General features: G+C 40.1%; 1 protein-coding gene across 1 annotated transcript; it reads left to right on the top strand.

Annotated features, from left to right (window-relative positions):
- Positions 1-15,329: 15,329 nt before the first annotated feature.
- Positions 15,330-17,687, top strand: LOC126380941 (uncharacterized). Its single transcript, XM_050030519.1, has 8 exons — positions 15,330-16,071; positions 16,198-16,380; positions 16,521-16,589; positions 16,694-16,762; positions 17,007-17,093; positions 17,210-17,296; positions 17,372-17,491; positions 17,584-17,687. The coding sequence occupies exons 1-8, from the start codon at positions 15,919-15,921 to the stop codon at positions 17,677-17,679; spliced, it is 864 nt and encodes a 287-aa protein (XP_049886476.1). The 5' UTR covers positions 15,330-15,918; the 3' UTR covers positions 17,680-17,687.
- The last annotated feature ends 1,872 nt before the right edge of the window (positions 17,688-19,559 follow it).

Raw genomic sequence — 19,559 nt, 5'->3', positions numbered from 1 at the left:
TCATCTATTACGTAAAGATGAAATAGTTTACGAGGTATTAATTCGTGGTGCAGTGCCTGAGGATACTTACCCGGCTCTCAAAAAACAAATTGGGGTGTTATCCAAACAGATCCCAACTGATGAAGTAGATGTTTTTGAGGGAAACATTTCGGAGGAACTTAGCATTATTGATGTCAAGTTGTCGGAGTTGTCTGATCTCGTCAGTAGCAAATCGAGACTGACACTTAAAAATTTAAATAGGGTTCATTCGCTAGGCAACCATTTGTTTCACCGCTTGGGTAGGGTGTCCCCGATCTCTGCAGGAGATCAGGAAACACATGTTGACCTGGAAAGGCGTATGCAGTCGGTCACGGACCGGGTCGATCGCTTGTTCACTGCTTTCAGGAGCAGTACCCAGCAGGAAGACGACTTCGCGCCGTGTGTATCCCAGCCAGGGGAGTCATCGCCAGTGGTTACGGTGCAGTGCAGTAGGGATAAGTCGGGTGTTGCTAAACTTAACCTCAAATTCAGTGGCAAAGGTTGTGTTGTTTCGTTTTTGGAACGTGTATCGGAGCTAAGTTCGTCACGGGGTGTTTCTGATGAGGATCTTTTTAATTCGGCAATCGAATTATTTACGGATGAGGCATTATTTTGGTACCGTACCGTGGAGTGAGGGGAGAGGCGCATGACTGGGTAACACTTAGGGAGTTATTATTACAAGAGTACTTGCCCTTAGATTATGATTACCGTTTAATGGCTGAGATACGCGCGCGAACCCAAGGCTCTGAGGAGTCCATTAACCATTATTTAAGTATAATGAGCAACTATTTCTCGCGGCTGCGCAAACCTATCGCCGATGCGGATAAGTTGACAATTGTGCTTCACAACATTAGGCCGTTTTATTCGACACAGTTGGCATTATCAAAATTAGATACATGGGGCGAATTGAAAGCAAATTGTAAGCTGCTGGAGCAGGCGAAATTTCGAGCCGAGACGTTTAAGGAGCCTTTAGCTTCTACGAGCGTGCTAGCCCCGGAGTTAGGGTACAAGGGCAAGCCTAGTAGCTGTGCGTCTGCGTCAATTGACAGTCGCAGGGATTTTTGCGTTCAATGTAGACAATATGGTCACTCATTAAAGTCTTGTAAGGCCCCTAGGCAAATTATTTGTTATCGTTGCGGAGAGAAAGATGTTACTTTCAGGACTTGCCCTAAATGCAATAAACCCATGCAGGCAAATCCAAAAAACTAATAACTGCGAACCAGGGGTTAACTAAAAAATATTTTAACGCTGAGGAGTGGCAGTCCTGGCTAAATTTTATTAGGAACTTTCTTGATTCTAACAAAAAGGTTAGGAAAGATAAACCTTTGGTTCATGTTGTAAAAGGAAATGACATTAGGCCTTTTTTAAGGGTTACTATTTTTAATTCGCATATTAGCGGTCTATTGGATTCAGGTTCAAAGATTTCAATAATTACTCCAGATGTTTTGAAGTCCTTGTGTGACCTTGAGGTGAATAGGGCTGAGGATATCGACGTTATAGTGTCGGCAACCGGTTCCACCGCTCCCGTGAATGGTTACGTTAACTTGCCAGTCACGGTTGGGTCGGATACCAGGCTGGTTAAATTTTACGTTATTTCGGGCGTGACGTCCGAATTACTTTTTGGAATAAATTTTTGGTGGACGTTTAATTTGGCCCCCGAAATCTTAAATAAATGTAGGACGAACCCTAACGAATATACGGGTTCTCCTGTAGTTTCACCTGTGCATTTACACAGTTTTGACATACTTTCGGAGTCCCAAAAGCTAGAAGCAAAGTCTCTTTTTAGGGCCTTCGAGGAAATTTCCTCAGAAGCGAAAGGTTTGGGTAGGACCCACCTTATCACTCATAAAATTGACACGGGCGATGCAATACCTATTAAGCAACGGTATTACAGGATGTCCCCGGAAAGGCTAACGGAACTTAACCGACAGTTGGATGAAATGTTGCGTGATGATGTAGTGGAACCAAGTAATAGCCCGTGGAATAGTCCCGTCACCTTGGCTCCCAAGGCTGACGGTTCTCTTCGATTCTGTCTAGACAGTAGGAAGCTAAACGAGGTATCAAAACACGATTCTTATCCACTACCTTACATAACGCACATTTTGGATCAATTAAAAGAAGCAAAGTACCTAACTTCCATTGACTTAAAATCGGCATTTCATCAAATTCCGTTAGACGATGCTTCTAAAGAAAAAACAGCATTTACTATCCCGGGCCGCGGTCTATTTCATTATAAAGTGATGTGTTTCGGCTTAACCTCGGCTCCCGCAACACAACAAAGGTTAATGGACAGACTGTTCGGTCCTGAATTTGGCGGGAAAGTTTTCACTTACCTTGACGATGTGATTTGTGTTAGTTCCTCATTTGAAGAGCACCTCTCTCTCTTACGAGTGGTTCTCGAACGTTTCCGAGAAGCTAATTTGACAATCAATCTGTCAAAATCAAAGTTCTTTCGCAAAGAGCTAAAATATCTGGGGTACGTCGTAGACGAACGGGGATTACGTACAGACCCAGATAAAATTGAAGCTATTGCGGGCTTTCCCACCCCCACGTGTAAAAAGGATGTCAAGCGTTTTTTGGGTACTGCGTTTTATTACCGCCGGTTCATTCAGAATTTTAGCACAATCGCTGGTCCCCTGAACGCCCTTACATCCACACGGAAGGAAAAAACTTTTCAGTGGACCGACCAAGCTGAACAGGCTTTTGTAAGCTTAAAAATTGCCTTATCAAGCGCACCTGTATTGTCCTGCCCTAATTTTGACCATCCGTTTGCAGTACACTGCGATGCATCCGATTTCGGTATTGGCGGTACGTTGACTCAGACGATTAACGGAGAAGAACACCCAGTCGCATACTACAGTCGATCTTTATCACCTTGCGAACGTAATTACTCCGCTACCGAGAGAGAAGCATTGGCAGTAGTTAACGTAGTTGAACATTTTCGTCCGTACCTGGAGGGTAGCAGGCAATTCAAGATTTTTACTGATCACGCTAGTCTAAGGTGGTTTTTGAGTTTAAAAAATCCTACAGGTCGCTTAGAGAGATGGGGTTGCCGTTTATCACCCTATAATTTTGTTATCGAACATCGGCGTGGCGTGGATAACGTTGTACCTGACGCTTTATCGCGCGTGGTACCCGTTGCCACCGTAGCACTAGCGACGTCGGATGATTGGTATATGAATATTGTGAAACGTTGCCAGGAAAATCCTAGAACTTGTGCAAATTTTCAATTCCTTAACGGTAAACTATTTCGGTTTACTAAAACAAAAAGTAAATTAGCTTCCGATTTTGAATGGAAAGAGGTGATACCTAAGGAGTTTCGTGATAACATATTACACGAAAACCATTGTGAACCTACGGCTGCTCATCTAGGTGTGGCTAAAACTTATAAACGAATAAAACTTCGTTATTTTTGGCCTGGTATGTATAAAGACACGGTTAGGTACATAAGGCGTTAATTTTAGCTCCGCAGTATTCAAACCACGTGAAGCGCAGTCCGCAGGGTTGTCACTAGACTGTACATGCGACCACTGCGAACTTTCTAGTGTGGATAAGATTTCCGATACTCGGTTGGCCACGAAAGTCTTCCACCTGTTAGGGTGACCCTTTAACCAGGCGAGAACAATAGTCGAGTCTGTCCATGCATGTATCTTGTGTGGTTCCACACTCAGTATCTCAGCAACCTCCTTCAGCAGTCTCGCTAAGAGGGTGGCTCCGCTCAATTCGAGCCGAGGAATAGATATCTGCTTGATAGGAGAGACCTTAGTTTTCGAAGTTAACAGGTGAACATGTATCCTCCCATCTCGATCGGTAACCCGGAGATACACAACTGCTGCATACGCATCGTTGGAGGCATCACAAAACCCATGTATTTCTACATCTTTGCTATCCGGTCCTTTACCAACCCAACGGGGGATTTCTATGCCACATAGGTTTTTTACGTCCTCTCGGAAACCAAGCCATTCTTCCAATAACAATTGCGGTAACTCATCATCCCATGCAATACCTGTCATCCACAATTTTTGAATGAATATCTTTGCTGGAATGATACAAGGTGCGATCCAACCTAACGGGTCAAATAAGCGAGTTTTATTCCAACGAAAATGAACATTTTCGTCCGTACCTGGAGGGTAGCAGGCAATTCAAGATTTTTACTGATCACGCTAGTCTAAGGTGGTTTTTGAGTTTAAAAAATCCTACAGGTCGCTTAGAGAGATGGGGTTGCCGTTTATCACCCTATAATTTTGTTATCGAACATCGGCGTGGCGTGGATAACGTTGTACCTGACGCTTTATCGCGCGTGGTACCCGTTGCCACCGTAGCACTAGCGACGTCTGGTGGTGGTAGCAGCAAACATGTCTTCACATTTTTGTTCTTCCTTTGACATAATTCTTTTTAGTGGTTGTGCTTCCGCTTCTAACTCCCAGAATCGTTTTAGAAGTTCATTATCGTCGGTATACGAGTGTAAGGTTACACTGGCGCTATGACAATGAACTGGTTTCGGTTCAACTTGGCCTGACAGAATCCAACCTAAAGTAGAATTCTGTGCCATGGTGGTACCAGCTGCATTTTTGAGAAGACCTTCAAGCAAAATCTGGCCATAAATTTCACTGCCTAGCAATATATCAATTTTCCCAGGAGTATGGTATCCAGGATCTGCCAACTGAAGTGCTTCTAACTCTGGCCAGCCAGTCAACTCAAGCTTCTTTACTGGTAAAAATGTTGTCAATTTGTTCAAGACGTGGCAATTTACTTGGATGGTAAAATTAAGATTATGGAGCGAGGATAAGTTGACATTAACTACACCTTTTGAAGTCAATGTCCGCTGGTTTTCTCCTAATCCTGATATGGAACTCTGCATAGGAATTTTCCTAAGCCCAAGCAATTGTACAGCTGATTCGGTAATAAATGAGGCCTGAGACCCCTGGTCTAGTAAAACTCTCAGCCGTTGGTTGATACCATTTCTCCCCTCTGCGTTAACTATAGCTGTAGCTAACAATACCTGGGTATGGTCCATTTTATTGGAGGAATGGTTGGTTACAACATTTTTTGGCACCCCGTCAATACGGTGTGGGTCGTCGGTCGCAGCACGGAACGCAACTACATGGTTCACACTTACAGGCTTTTCTGTAGATGGTTGTTGGTTGGTGTCTTGGTTTGGTGGGTGGAGCAACGAGTGGTGCTTACGCTTACATATGCGACACGAAGTACGAAGGTAACATGATTTAACAGTGTGGTTTGCACCAAAGCAATTAAAACAAATTCCACGGTTTTTAACAAATTCTATGCGTGTATTATAATCGGCCTGATTAAATTTTTTACATTGAAACATTTTGTGATTTTCGGAGCAAAATGCACATACCACAGAGGAGGGCATAGACACGTGATGTACTTTGGGATGTATATTCTCCCTAGGTTTACTCTTATTAGGCTCCAGAAACTCTAAAGCTCTAAACCTGCTAACCAAAAAGTCTTCAAATTGAGAAAAGGTCGGTAAATCCTCACCAGATTCACTAATTTTAATTTCCCACTGCTTTCTTGTTTCTGGATCCAATTTCAAGCAAGTTACATAAATAATAATCACATCCCAGGTATCAGTTGGTATATCTAAATTACTTAATGCATTTAAACAATCTTTCGTTGTGTCTAAAAGGTCCCTTATGCCGTTAGCGCTTTGTACTGTTAGATTACGCTGACCGAACAATCTTTTAAGTAAACAAGTCGATATGTATTTTTTATTATTGTACCTGTCCTGCAACTGTTTCCAACAAATGACATAATTATCGGCGGTGATAGGTATATTACGTAACAGCTGTTCAGCCTCCCCTGACAAATACGTTTTCAGATATTGTAATTTCTGTACACCATCTAAATGATGATTTTTGTCAACAAGTGAAACAAATAAATCGTGAAACGTAGGCCACTCTGTGTATTTACCAGAGAAGGTAGGTAGCTTTATATCGGGCAATCTAACATGGTGTGAATAACCTTTACTACTATGTTGAACTGTAGGTAACGGCGTAGATGAATTTAGAGAATCATTGATTGGTCGAAATGTTCTTACGGCATCTTTTAAGAGACACTTATAGTCAGTATATTCCTCTTCCATTAAATTGAATATATCTAATGCAAAATATGGATGATCAGTCAATGTTTCAGGTGAAGCTAGTTTGACAATTTCACCATGGGTACTTCTTATATTCAACAACAAATCATTCAAAGAATCCAACTTTGTTTCTACATAGTTTAAAGTAATTCGTGACTTCGGTGATTTTCTAAAATTGATCTCAGCTTTTTTAAGTTGATCTCTGTAATTAGTTTGCAATTTAATAAGAGTATCCATAGCATAGAAGTAGGTAAACAAAGCCTAGTATCTGAACCAAATGTATGAGATACAAATAAATAAATATGTACTTATTTAGTCGCAATAAAACACAATAGGGTAGATACGTACCGATTATAAACACAAAAAATGAATTAAGTAGGTATTATTAAAGTCCTTGATATCGAAACTACACTTTAGAACAGATAAACACGACCGTAAACAGCTTATTGATGCACATCATAATATTTGTAGGTATTGCTTCGACTCCTTTGTAATATGTACTGAAAATAGGTAAATCTGGAAACAGGTAAGTAGGTATCTTGTAACGCCATATACCACCGTCGTTCCCTCGATGTCACCCGGTAAGTAAGGAATTTTCGTATAGCGCACGCAGAAGAAGACCAATCTCCCAAGCTAGGTAAATACCAAATCGTACTTTCCCATCCAATTAGGTAGATCAGCAGAAAATAATAATGTTGACCGTCAAACACATCGAAAGTTCTCGATCTCCACTTATGTACATAATAGGTAGAGGTATAGCACGGTTTAATCGATGCGGCGTAGCTCAACCTCACACAACCAGCTTCCAGTGTCTTGGTCCCTTTCAGCAGCTCACCAATTCCTCTGTGTAACCGTTACGTAGATAAGTAGAAGGTACCTTTCCCCACAGCTCGTCGTTCTGTAGTTTCGAATAAAAATATGGACGATTCTCCTCGCACTTCAATATTTTTTGTTTTGTTGGTGATTATCGTGTAAATTATTTTATATTTTATATGTATTTCGCGTCGCTACTAAATATATTCGGCTCGTAACGGACCATGAATAAAACTCCGTTACTCCACAATCGCAACTAACTTTTATTAAATTTTGACGTTAACACAAAGAAAAATATTTTACATCCACCTTCAATCTTATGATATTTATTACGACGTAAACAGTATTTGTGCTGTTAAGTCAGTTGTTGTAAGTCTATATCGGTGCATCGACACGAGCTTACAATTGGCAAATTCAATAATAATCGTTTCATTCTTTAAATTGCATTGTTACGCCCAGTTGTAAGCTATATCGTTCCATCGATACGATCTCACAAATTAAAAAATAATAGTTTCCTAGTCCGTTATTTGTTCAAGGATCGGATTAAAATGGGTGAAGATGTTAATCAACCAAATAGTTTTTACTTTTCGCCAGACTCAGAGGCTTAAATTTTATAAGCTTGTTCTGGTTGAAAGTTCAGTAGACAAACTCAGCGGCCAAAAATATAGCTTGTTTCAACAACATCACGGTGAAAGGGACGTTTGCCAAACTCAGAGGCTTTAGTTGCTTGGATTAGCAGCAGTTCCAGTCTCAGAAATATTCGATGAACTCAGAGGCTATTTTGTGGCTTGTTTTTGATATTTGTTGGTTGTTGCTTCTGGTGATTTTACTTTTCGCCAGACTCAGAGGCTTAAATTTTTATAAGCTTGTTCTGGCTGAAGGTTCAGTTGTCAAACTCAGCGGCCGAAAATATAGCTTGTTTCAACAACATCACGGTGAAAGGGACGTTTGCCAAACTCAGAGGCTTTAGTTGCTTGGATTAGCAGCAGTTCCAGTCTCAGAAATATTCGATGAACTCAAGAGGCTATTTTGTGGCTTGTTTTGACAAGTGACCTTTACAACCATTTTTTTTTTATTTCTTGTAAACTGCTATCACGGATCATTCTAAATTCAGGTTTGGTATTAATCTGAGATGTTCATGAGCTATTGTAGTATTTTTTTGGCCAGGACTTTGTATTTCGTATCGATCATTGCCAATAATTTTTACAATTTGATATGGCCCTAAATATTTAGGACCTAGCTTGTTATTAGACCATTGGGTATCTTTACAAAGCACAAAGTCTCCTGGATGAAATAATTTTACTTTAGCACATTTGGAATCGAAACGTTTCTTGCTTTCTGAAGATTGTTCGGTCATTCTGATAATCTATTAAAAGAAATGGCGGTTATTGGCAATCAAGCGCCAGCTTAGTATACAATACGCTGCCACGAAGTCACCACCACACGGTACACACGCGGCACGGCTGCCACGCTCAGACTGTGTCATGCTGTAACGCCTTCGTCGTTTGTCATTCACTCGTCGTCATGTAGCAGTGGTCACATGAAACAAAATAACTAGGTGTATTATCACATTCACATGACTCTTTCAATTGGTTTATAAAGATTTGATTAATGACGGTAGATTAAAAATCACGTTGTAATTTAACGAAAGTTCATTTCTTTATTGCTTGGAGTGAGAAAATACCGCTTAAACCACGCAGCGTTAGCGTGTCTGCACCAAAAAACATTTTTAGACCAAAATACCAAGATTTGACGATGATGAAAACCGATTTGAAAACGCGGTTTGAATTATGATTGACACGTATTGCGGGAATATGTCTCGTCAATTTTGTTTTAAAATTGAGAGAAATAGTACTTTCCAAGTTAATTTGAAATCAATTTCCTCATTATTAAAAATTAAAATACACCCAGCAATGAAGTCAATAACAATAAAGTTCCAGTATGAAAACGACTCACCGTAACAATAGTATTCAAATGCAGGTAGGCACCATTATCCTCGATCCTGACAGTACATAGACATTGTGATGAATATGCCACGGCTCAAGTCCAGGTCCAATTTTTATATTCAGGTCCAATTCCAAGTTTAGCCTTAGTTTTAATTAATTAAACACCTGACTCCATCCACGATTATTATCTTATTAGGATAATACGAGTATTTGAAACTTAGTTTCATCCTTTGTGGCCGTCTTTTTCAATATAATGGGTGGGCAGCAGGACGATCCCACTTCTGATGTTAGAGTACGAATATTATACTCTGATCCCAAGGTAACAGTGACCTTTGTGGAGGACGCATAGCGCCAGTTAAACAATGGCTCACTGTCACGGATTACTTTTATTGGATGTTCTCTGTACGGAGTTCGACACAAGAATGGTACAACTCGTGCGGCTCGCCTTCTTATAAGGGTTGTCCCCACTACCGTACCTTGCACGTGTGTCGTAAACAAGTGCAGGTGTTGTTTGTTTGCTAGCCGCACGTGTTGTTTACAGTTAACATAATATTTAGATTTTCAATATTTCGCTGTCGCGCTATCATACATTGTAATTTGTACAAGAATCCAATATTCTTTATTTGCATACATAGAGCAACACGGCCCTCCGCGATTTTGCATACTAAGTATGATGGTGTAAGTTACGTATGAGCTTCAGAGTGTAGACCCTGTCGGTCGGGCACGACGAAATAGAAGTTTAAAAGAGAGAGGGGGAAGCTTTTCAAGTGCTGTAGTAGCTAAATAAATGTTAATCAGGATATTTTTTAAGGTCTGAAATACTTCAAAAAAGGTAGGTACTTCTCTTACTTGGACCCTATTGTTTTTTTATTAAGGCGGGGGAGCTTTTTGCATAAAGCCCGGGAGCTTGGTACCAAGGTGATGTTAGTATAATAGGGGGACCAAGGCAACCGTAATGCCACGGTCCCGCTATTATACTGAGGAAATCTGCGAGCGCGTCCAGCTTTTCATCCCTTTTGCCTCCCACCGATAGCAATGTGGTGTGAGGTAGCCTGCGCACTCACCCAGCGTTTCGAAATACTTCCATATAAAAGCTAGGTGCAATGCGCAGCATACACAGAACGCACACCTTTAAAACTATTTTTTTCAGTAAGTAACGTCATCGCTCTATCGATTGTATACACACAGTGTATCCGTCGAAAATATTAAATTAATAAATTAATGGCCCCGATTCCTGCAGACATCTCTTAATTTTACTTTAAGTTATACCTGTCATTTTCTTATCCGCCGAAAAGGAAAGGGACGGATGATTGACAGCTCTTAATTTTAGGAAGAATGAGTAAATAAATGAATAACCCGGGCGAATTTTTAGACGGTTGTTTTAGATTTGTGCTTAAAATTGACGTGTGTTCCATAAATTTTATGCTTGTCGATTACCCGTCCCTTTCCTTTTCGGCGGATAAGAAAATGACAGATATAACCTAAAATAAAATTAGATGGTATTTACAGGAATTAGCACCATTGTCAATTTTAAACATGAATAATACTTTAAGTGAAAATAAATACTTACATTTACTTAAATACAGCAAGCACCTTGTATTGCTTATTTGACTTTCGCGACATACAGGGTGCAAGTGACATCGTAACTAACCGAATTCAGACCATGATTCTGAGTTAATAAATTAATTACAGTAAGTGGAACTTTTTTTTTTAATTATTTTGAATTCTATACTATTGCGATGGAAAATTCCACTTGATATTAACTCAGAATAATGAGCTGAATCATTATTCGTTACGATGTCACTAATACCCCTTACAAGTACAAGTACAGGTAGCTATGAATGTTAGTGACACCGTAACGAATACTGAGGGCGATGATTCAGACCATAATTCTGTCGGAAAATTCATGAAAATTTTTGTATTATTTTTTAATTATTTTCAGTTCTATACTTTTGCAACGGAAAATTCATCCTGATACAGAATTATGGTCTGAATGATACCTCAAAGTTTTCTTTTTCACTTTTGTCACTAATAACACCCGGTATATGCACCAGTAAGTAAAATTAGCAAGTAAGCAAGTAAAATTTCAACAATCAGACACATGAATACAGTACAATTTGGGCGGCCAAACAAAAAAACCCCGACCCCGATTAAAATAAATAAATATACATTACAGACTGATCACCCGATTGTGTGAATTGTAATATTATGACCCTTCGGAATGCACTTTAATCTCTTGGTCGCGGTTACTACTTACTGGTCATCAGCAGCCCGTTGCAGTCTACTGCTGGACATAAGCTTCTTCCCAAGGCGCGCCACAACGCCCTATCCTCGGCCGTTCTTATCCAGGCGCCTCCAGCCAGGAGTCGACCCACACTGCGTTTCCGTAGAAGCGGGCTCCACTCCAGAACACGCATGCACCAGGGGTTTCGGTTCTGCGACTATTGTGGCCAGTCCACTGCTACTTCAGTTTGCTAACTTTCAGAGCTATATCGGTAACTTTGGTTCTCTGTCGGATTCTATCTCTCAATAATACGGCTCCTTAGTAATCCTGGCACCAGGCTTGCTGATGTTGATAATGCACCTCATAACCCACACGATAGAAGACCGGTACCTCTATCTTCATAAGGCCACAACAAACTGAAGTTTCAACAAAATCTGTTTAGTAGTTTTTTTGCGTGACACATTATAAACTTTCGCGTTTATAATATTACTTTTTCTCTCGTGCATCTTTTATAATATTACTAGGAGGTGGACGGAGCCACAATCGGAAGACATCTTCCTTGGACTTGGACAAAAGAACTGAATCTTGCGTTTATATTACATTGACAACAATCCTGTATTTCGACAGATACGGGCGCCGTGTACGCTTGCGGTGACAACAAGAGCGGTCAATGCGGAGTGGGAACGAATACTGCGCAAATACTGAAGCCTACACGAGTCCGCCATACGTAAGTTTTATCCCTTGTTGATAAGTTTGTAGGGACACACAGTGTATTATTCCTAAAATCGGAGTCAGCAATTCTGTGCGGGCGCAACGGCGCCAACCAGTTGTTTCCCATACCGCGCTCCCTCCACTCGCGTCAGTAGCCTGTTAATTATAATTATTTCAATTGTTAAAGAACCTAATAAATGTGCAGTGCGTGAACGTTAATCTGACTTCTTCTTTATCTCCTATTAGTCCAAAGCAATAGAATACATATAAACCCTAAACTGGTGACCCCTAGAGTGAATTTGAACATTTTTAAATCTGCTGAATCAGGAAACAACTCGCCACGCGGCGCGGGCCTATTTGCCGCGTGGCTACAGGCTAGCGGGGGAGCGCACACGCGATTTTAGTCGCCTTAAAAGGTTAATTTGTGTTTTTTTTAAGTGATAATAGTGACAGTGAAAGATGCCGGGTAATACACCACCCCCACCCCCACCACCACCAGTGGAAACTTTAGCAGTAATTTCGATATCTAATCGGATCGCAAACTTTTGGACTGATCAGCCACGAGCCTGGTTTGTACATGGTTTGGAGTTTTGCAACAACAGCGCAACGGTCACTGGGAGCCGTTGGGTTATTATTCCAAGAAGTTAACCGACGCGCAACAGAAATATTCAACCTATGACAGAGAATTATTGGCTATTTACATGTGTATTAAACATTTTAGAAACATGATTGAAGGGCGTCAGGTTACAGTTTATTCTGATCACAAACCGTTGTCTTTCGCATTTTCGAAAATTAATCCGGAAAAAGAAACGCCAAGGCGTACCAGATATTTGACAGTAATAAGCGAATTCACTACCGACATACGTCACATAAATGGTAATGACAACATTGTTGCGGATGCCTTATCGCGCATAGAAACAGTATGTAGTCCAACTACAATAGATTATGCACAGTTAGCAGAAGCTCAGAAGAACGATGAATATTTGAAACGTAATGAGTTTGGCAGTCACGTTGTTATGAAGAAAATAGTTGTACCGCATACAGGAAAAACTATTTTGTGATACGTCAAGTCTTAGGAAGATTGAATGAGTATGGTATAACGATTAATGTGTCCAAATGTGCCTTTGGTCAACAGAAAATAGAGTTTTTAGGGCACGAAGTATCCACTGAAGGAATTAAGCCTTTAGATGACAAAGTTGCTGCGATACAAAATTTTCCAAAACCAAGAACGATCGAGGAGTTGAGACGTTTTCTAGGTATGATTATTTTTTATCGCCCACACATTCCGGGCGCAGTTAGAAGTCAGGCGTTACTTAATTCATACCTACACGGGGCAAAGAAGAAAGATAAGACCCCCATTGTGTGGACTCAGGATGCCGAGAAGGCATTCGACGAATGTAAGCGGAGCCTTAGCCAAGCCGTTAGGTTGGCCTACCCGGGTGCAGACGCTACGTTAGCATTAATGACGGACGCATCTAACACGTGTAAGGTCGATGACGAAGAGGAGCATAAAAAGCATCTACGTCAAGTCGGAATTTTCTTATGTTAAGCAAAAATTGCACAAAATAATCTAGTGTTTAAAATAATTTTGAAGTAAGCAAAAAAGTTAGTATTTAAGTAGTTTAAAAGATTTTTTGTGTTAATTTAATAGACGGACACTGCAGCATCTGGTCGCTCTTGCTAACCAGATGAGTATTATTTCTATTATGGGTAATCCGCAAAGTAAGAATGAGGAAGTCGTTATAGCTCAAGTCGGAGCTAACGACGCCAACGCCACCGCGACTATGGAGAAGAAGGTGGAACTGCTTAGTGTTTTTCTAATTTGTATTATTGTCATCGTGGGTTTAGTGTTAATGTCCAAAGGATGCAGGCGTTGTGGTCAGCAGGCCAGGTCTGCCATAGTCAAGGACATGGTTTCGTCAATGGAAAGGGGCGCCCTAGCGGTAGCAGCGACAGCGCACCCTGTTTCGGAGCGAGTTCCCACATTTTAGCGATGGTTGTATTCAATGTACGAGTGTCCCTCTATTAATATCTATTAATATATTATAAGGAATAAGACCTACCAGCCCCCGCCTGTTTGCCTCCCTCCTTTATAAGGCGCGCATTACCGCCGCGCGCTCACTTTTGCTCGAGCGTTCGTGGAGTGCGGTTCATAGTGAGCTACGTATTTTTCACTTATTTATTTTACTTATGTTATTCTAATTGTTTGATTTGGTTCCCTTTATTTAATTTATGAAAGTTGAGTTTTGGTTTTGCTTTATATAATTTTGTAAATAAAGAAATTAAATAATATCGGTTCATTAAAATTGTTTTTTTTTATTAAATTTACACTTCTGATGCTAAAATCAGAAGTGGGATTAGTAACCTGTAGTCCACAAAGAGGAACCTAATCAAACATTTTGGTATCTGTGCTTGTTTTTTTTTTTTTTACGATTATGTCGGATCAACCGAGACAGACGTCTCGTGGCAGGTCTAGAGTACGTCATCGGTCTAATACTAGGCATAGATCGCGAAGCCGGACACGTCATAACCGTTCGCGTTCGCGACATCATCACCGACAGGACTCATCAAGTTCTGGCTCGCGTGATCATTTGCGTAGCGACTCCCGGGCACGGCGAAACCGGTCACGCAGCCACTCAGGCGCATGGCGGGACCGCTCACGTCGCCATCATTGTCGAGTTACGACTACCCCCGAACCGAATAATATGATTTGTAACGCGTTAGATTCAATTTTAAAACGCTTACAGGCTGTAGAAAATAAATGTTCAAGTGAGTTTAACCCTACCTTTGACCCACCTAATGCAATAGTAAACCGTAACCCGACTAGTGCCGTAAATCCTAGTGTAGTCGACTTAAACACGACGAGTACGCACGACTCGAACGAATTTCATGTTTTGGAACCACAGTCAAGTTCTCATGATGAGCGGGTAGACTTACATAATGCGACGCAATCCTCTAGTTCGAATTTTCACCCTGTAACCGAACCAGCTAAGCTTTTGGCGGATGCTATACGATCTTTTCAACCGGTCAAATCGTATAATTATTTCGTATCTAACTTTGATCCCGCCATACATAATATCGACATGTGGTGTGAGGAAGTAGATCGCGCGAAGGAAATAAATTGCTGGAACGATCATGAATGTTTATCTCGGGTTGGTTTGTGCCTTAAGGGTGATGCGAGGGTATGGTTAAACGAATGGGTCACAAACGACCGCACGTGGTCGAATTTCAAAAATGAATTTAAACCACTCTGCCCTCGAAAATTAGATTACGCTAACATATTGTTTGAAGCTATGAACACGACATCTAATAAGTACAGCACTTATGCGGAATATGCAAGACGCACTCTCCTGCGACTAAAAATAATTAAGGGAATTAGTGATGAACTTATGACTTTGATAGTAATACGCGGTATCGACAATCCTCACGTTAAAGCAGCCGCAGCTAACGCTAACCTAAACCCAGATAGTTTAGTGCCCTTCCTATCGATCTATGTCCAACCTGTGGGCTCGGCACGACTATCTACTGCCGCGCCGCGGCGCGGCGCGGTATGGTTTAAGATATATGCAGTTTCTATCTTCTCTGCGGGCACGGTTTGACAGCGCGATCCACTATCTACCGTGGATAAAATTATAACTCGTCGCATAAAAAAATGTTGCTATCTGAAATAAAAGTGTTGTTTTTTCATTTGTTAACACTATACCCCCAATAGTGCTGTTCTAAATCATTCGTTCATTTCGTAATCTTTTTTCTTTTTTTGGTTTATAAATGCGATTTTTGACGTACTCACAAGATTAGAAAAGGATAGCGCTATACAAGTTTTTACTGTTTTATTATGAGTCTTGTGATTGTTTCAATGACAAAAAAACGCGAACAAAAAAAAAAACGCGAACATAAAAAATACAAACGAACTAATTAAAGTCCTCAACTTCTTTTGAACTTTGTGAAGTAAAAGTTTTCGTGATCTTTTTGGAAATGAACCCGCAGTTAGGGAAAAAGAAGTAAGTATCAAATCCGAATTGTTCTATTTGGTTTACGAAGAATCTTGTTTAATCATCATAACTTGTTTCAGAATAAGGAGTACTCTAACTCAACAAAAAATGTTAGTTGATTACATGAGTACACACCCCAGTTTTGCCAACGGGGAGTTCACTGGCCCCTTGGGCAGCCAGCAGTATCTACAGCAGTGGGAAACGCTGCGGATGCTGCTGAGGGAACATGGGCCTGACAAATCCATAGAACAATGGCGACATGTAATTATTGCTCTTTTTAAATATTGTTGTAAAATAATTTATTTAATATTTTCATTTTAGATTGTAATTATTATTATATGTATTGAAGTAAAGCACAATTTTAATTGGTAATCAAAAAAAATTCAGACTTGGCGGGATTTAAAAAAAAAAGCAAGGGGCGAAGGAGCGAGCCTACGTAAGGCTTTGACCGCCACAGGCAATTTAATTCCTGTGCCAAGCCTCTCCGAGACAACAAATAAAATTTTAGGTGTCATTGGCACAGAGATGGCTTTTGGTATAGGTGGCGACTCACAGGAGACAGGTATTGGGGTAAGTTGGAGTGAATTAGAACATCAAATATAGTGAACAAATATTATCTTTATTCATTATATTTTATCATTTAAAATATACAAACATAAAAAGATAAATGAAATCCTAAAATCCAACATTAAAGTGATTTCCATTTTTAGGAGCTGCCATCTCATAAAACTGTGGAGTCGTCAATGGGTCAGTCACAGGAATTGAATAATGAAATAGAGGCAAGTATTTAAATAGCAAGCGAGGTGTACATGTTTAGAATTTCAGTTATAATTACTTTTATGGAGTAATGTAACACCAATATAAAATGCTACTTTTATTTTAGATTGAAATCATCGAAAACCAGGGGCAGGCTCTGGGATATGCCGTCCCTTCCATAGTGCGTCAAATAGAGGCAAGACTCAATTTTCTTTTTTTAATCAGAAGTTACATAAAATCATATTCATCCAGTATACCTAATGAGCAGAACATACGATCACGCCTGTTTCCCATTGGGGTAGGCAGAGTCCACGGAGTTCCACTTACAGTAGTCAAGTCACCCCACACATAGCTCTCATTTCCACTGCATCACATAATATATATATACATATACATTCTTGTTCCACTATATTACCAATAAAAACTAGCTTTTATTCCAGATGCCAGTCTTCAATGAAGAACAGAGGCGGGTTCGGGCACAAAGTCCCACCAACCCCACGTCGACATCCACACAGAGCCAAATACAGGCAAGACTCGATTTTCTTTTTGTAAATGTTTATAAAATCATGTTCATACAGTATACGTAATGGAGTGAAATATCTAGGCTCTATAGCACCAAAATAAAAGCCGAATTTTATTCCAGATGCCAGTTTTTAATTTAGAACACAGGCAGGCCCCGGGACAAAGTCCTATGTTACCCGCTTACACGTCGACCTTCACACGGAGCCAGGTAAGTTTGTGAAGGTTCCAACTTTCTCATTTTAATAATATATTAAAGCACTACTTTAAAACCCATTCATTCCAGAATACTGCTCATAGAGACGTGCACCCTACCACTTCCACATCACAGCAGCGGCGTATTGGGCTAGGAGATCGGGCCGTCGAGTTTCTTGCGGCAGAGCAAGCAACGACAAATGTTTTAAAAGTAAAGTAACGCGCGACTTTGTTGTTTGAATTTTTATATTAATCAATCACAGTAATGTGAATTAATTTCAAAATATAAATGCTTCATTACAGGATATAGTCAACACCATACAGACACAGAACCAATTATTGAAGGAGAGAAATAATAATTTGGTTCTGCAAAACAGATTAAAAAACAGGGAGCGGTAAGTAAAAAAACCCAATTACTAGATTAAATAAAAAAAGACTTGTTTATTACTCAAAAGTAATTTTCTACTATATTGTGGCGCTTACTGAGCGCTATTTCAAGCAGTCGCCGATTGTTGTTATTATTGTTCTCATACAATGTAACTGGTTCTGCTGGCACCGCCACAAGTTCCATTGGTAGCCTAAAAGATAAAAATATCTATACTTATAATAAATCTGTAGAGAGGTCAATTCTGTACATTAAATATTTTTTCAAAATAACTATCAGGGGGTGATAAGTGGTCGATACTGATGCCAAAAATGCAATCAGTAAAATTATTGTCTGTCTGTCTGTCTGTCTGTCTGTCTGTCTGTCTGTCTGTCTGTCTGTCTGTATGTTCCTTATAGAAACAAAAACTACTGGACGGATTTTAATGAAACTTGGTACAATTATTCTTCACACTCCTGGACAGGTTATAGTATACTTTTCATCACGCTACAATCAATAGGAGCAGAGTAGTGAAGGGGAATTCTTTTGTATGAAAAATCTAAACCACTCAAGTTAGACGTTTGAAATTTGGCATGCAGGTACCTTAGATACCGTAAAGGTGCACTAAGAAAGGAATTCCCGAAAATCCTACGGGAACGGGAATTAGCGGGAAAATCCTTTTGTATGAAAAATCTAAACCACTCAAGTTAGACGTTTGAAATTTGGCATGCAGGTACCTTAGATACCGTAGAGGTGCACTAAGAAAGGAATTCCCGAAAATCCTACGGGAACGGGAATTAGCGGGAAAATCCTTTTGTATGAAAAATCTAAACCACTCAAGTTAGACGTTTGAAATTTGTCATGCAGGGACCTTAGGAACCGTAGAGGTGCATTAAGAAAGGAATTCCCGAAATTCCCACGAGAACGGGAATTAGCGGGAAAATCCTTTTGTATGAAAAATCTAAATCATTCAAGTTAGATGTTTGAAATTTGTCATGCAGGTACCTTAGATACCGTAGAGGTGTACTAAGAAAGGAATTCCCGAAATTCCCACGGGAACGGGAATTAGCGGGAAAATCCTTTTGTATGAAAAATCTAAACCACTCAAGTTAGACAATTGAAATTTGTCATGCAGGTACCTTAAGTACCGTAGAGGTGCACTAAGAAAGGAATTCTCAAAATTCTCAAGGGAACGGGAATTAGCGGGAAAATCCTTTTGTATGAAAAATCTAAACCACTCAAGTTAGACGTTGGCATGCAGATACCTTAAGTACCGTAGAGGTGCACTAAGAAAGGAATTCCCGAAATGCCCACGAGAACGGGAATTAGCGGGAAAATCCTTTTGTATGAAAAATCTAAACCACTCAAGTTAGACCTTTGAAATTTGTCATGCAGATACCTTAAGTACCGTAGAGGTGCACTAAGAAAGGAATTCCCGAAATTCCCACGGGAACGCGAATTAACGGGAAAATCCTTTTGTATGAAAAATCTAAACCATTCAAGTTAGATGTTTGAAATTTGGCTCGCAGGTACCTTAGATACCGTAGAGGTGCACTAAGAAAGGAATTCCCGAAAATCCTTTTGTATGAAAAATCTAAACCACTCAAGTTAGACGTTTGAAATTTGGCATGCAGGTACTTTAGTAAACTTAAAGCTTAGTTGCAACAGGATATTACAAAATTCCCACGGGAACGGTAGTTAGCGGGAAAAAACATTTGTATGAAAAAATCAAATCTAAATAAAAGGAGAAACTGACTGACTCAGTGACTGACATATCAACGCATAGCCTGAACGGCTAAACGTAGGCATTTGAAATTTGGAAGGGACATAGCTTAGGTACCGTAGAGGTGCACTAAGAAAGGAATTCCCAAAATTCTCAAGGGAACGGGAATTAGCGGGAAAATCCTTTTGTATG

This window comes from Pectinophora gossypiella, unplaced genomic scaffold (genome assembly GCF_024362695.1).
Source record: "Pectinophora gossypiella unplaced genomic scaffold, ilPecGoss1.1 Pgos_32, whole genome shotgun sequence".
Lineage (NCBI taxonomy): Eukaryota > Metazoa > Arthropoda > Insecta > Lepidoptera > Gelechiidae > Pectinophora > Pectinophora gossypiella.
This window is presented reverse-complemented; position numbering and strand designations above follow the sequence as displayed.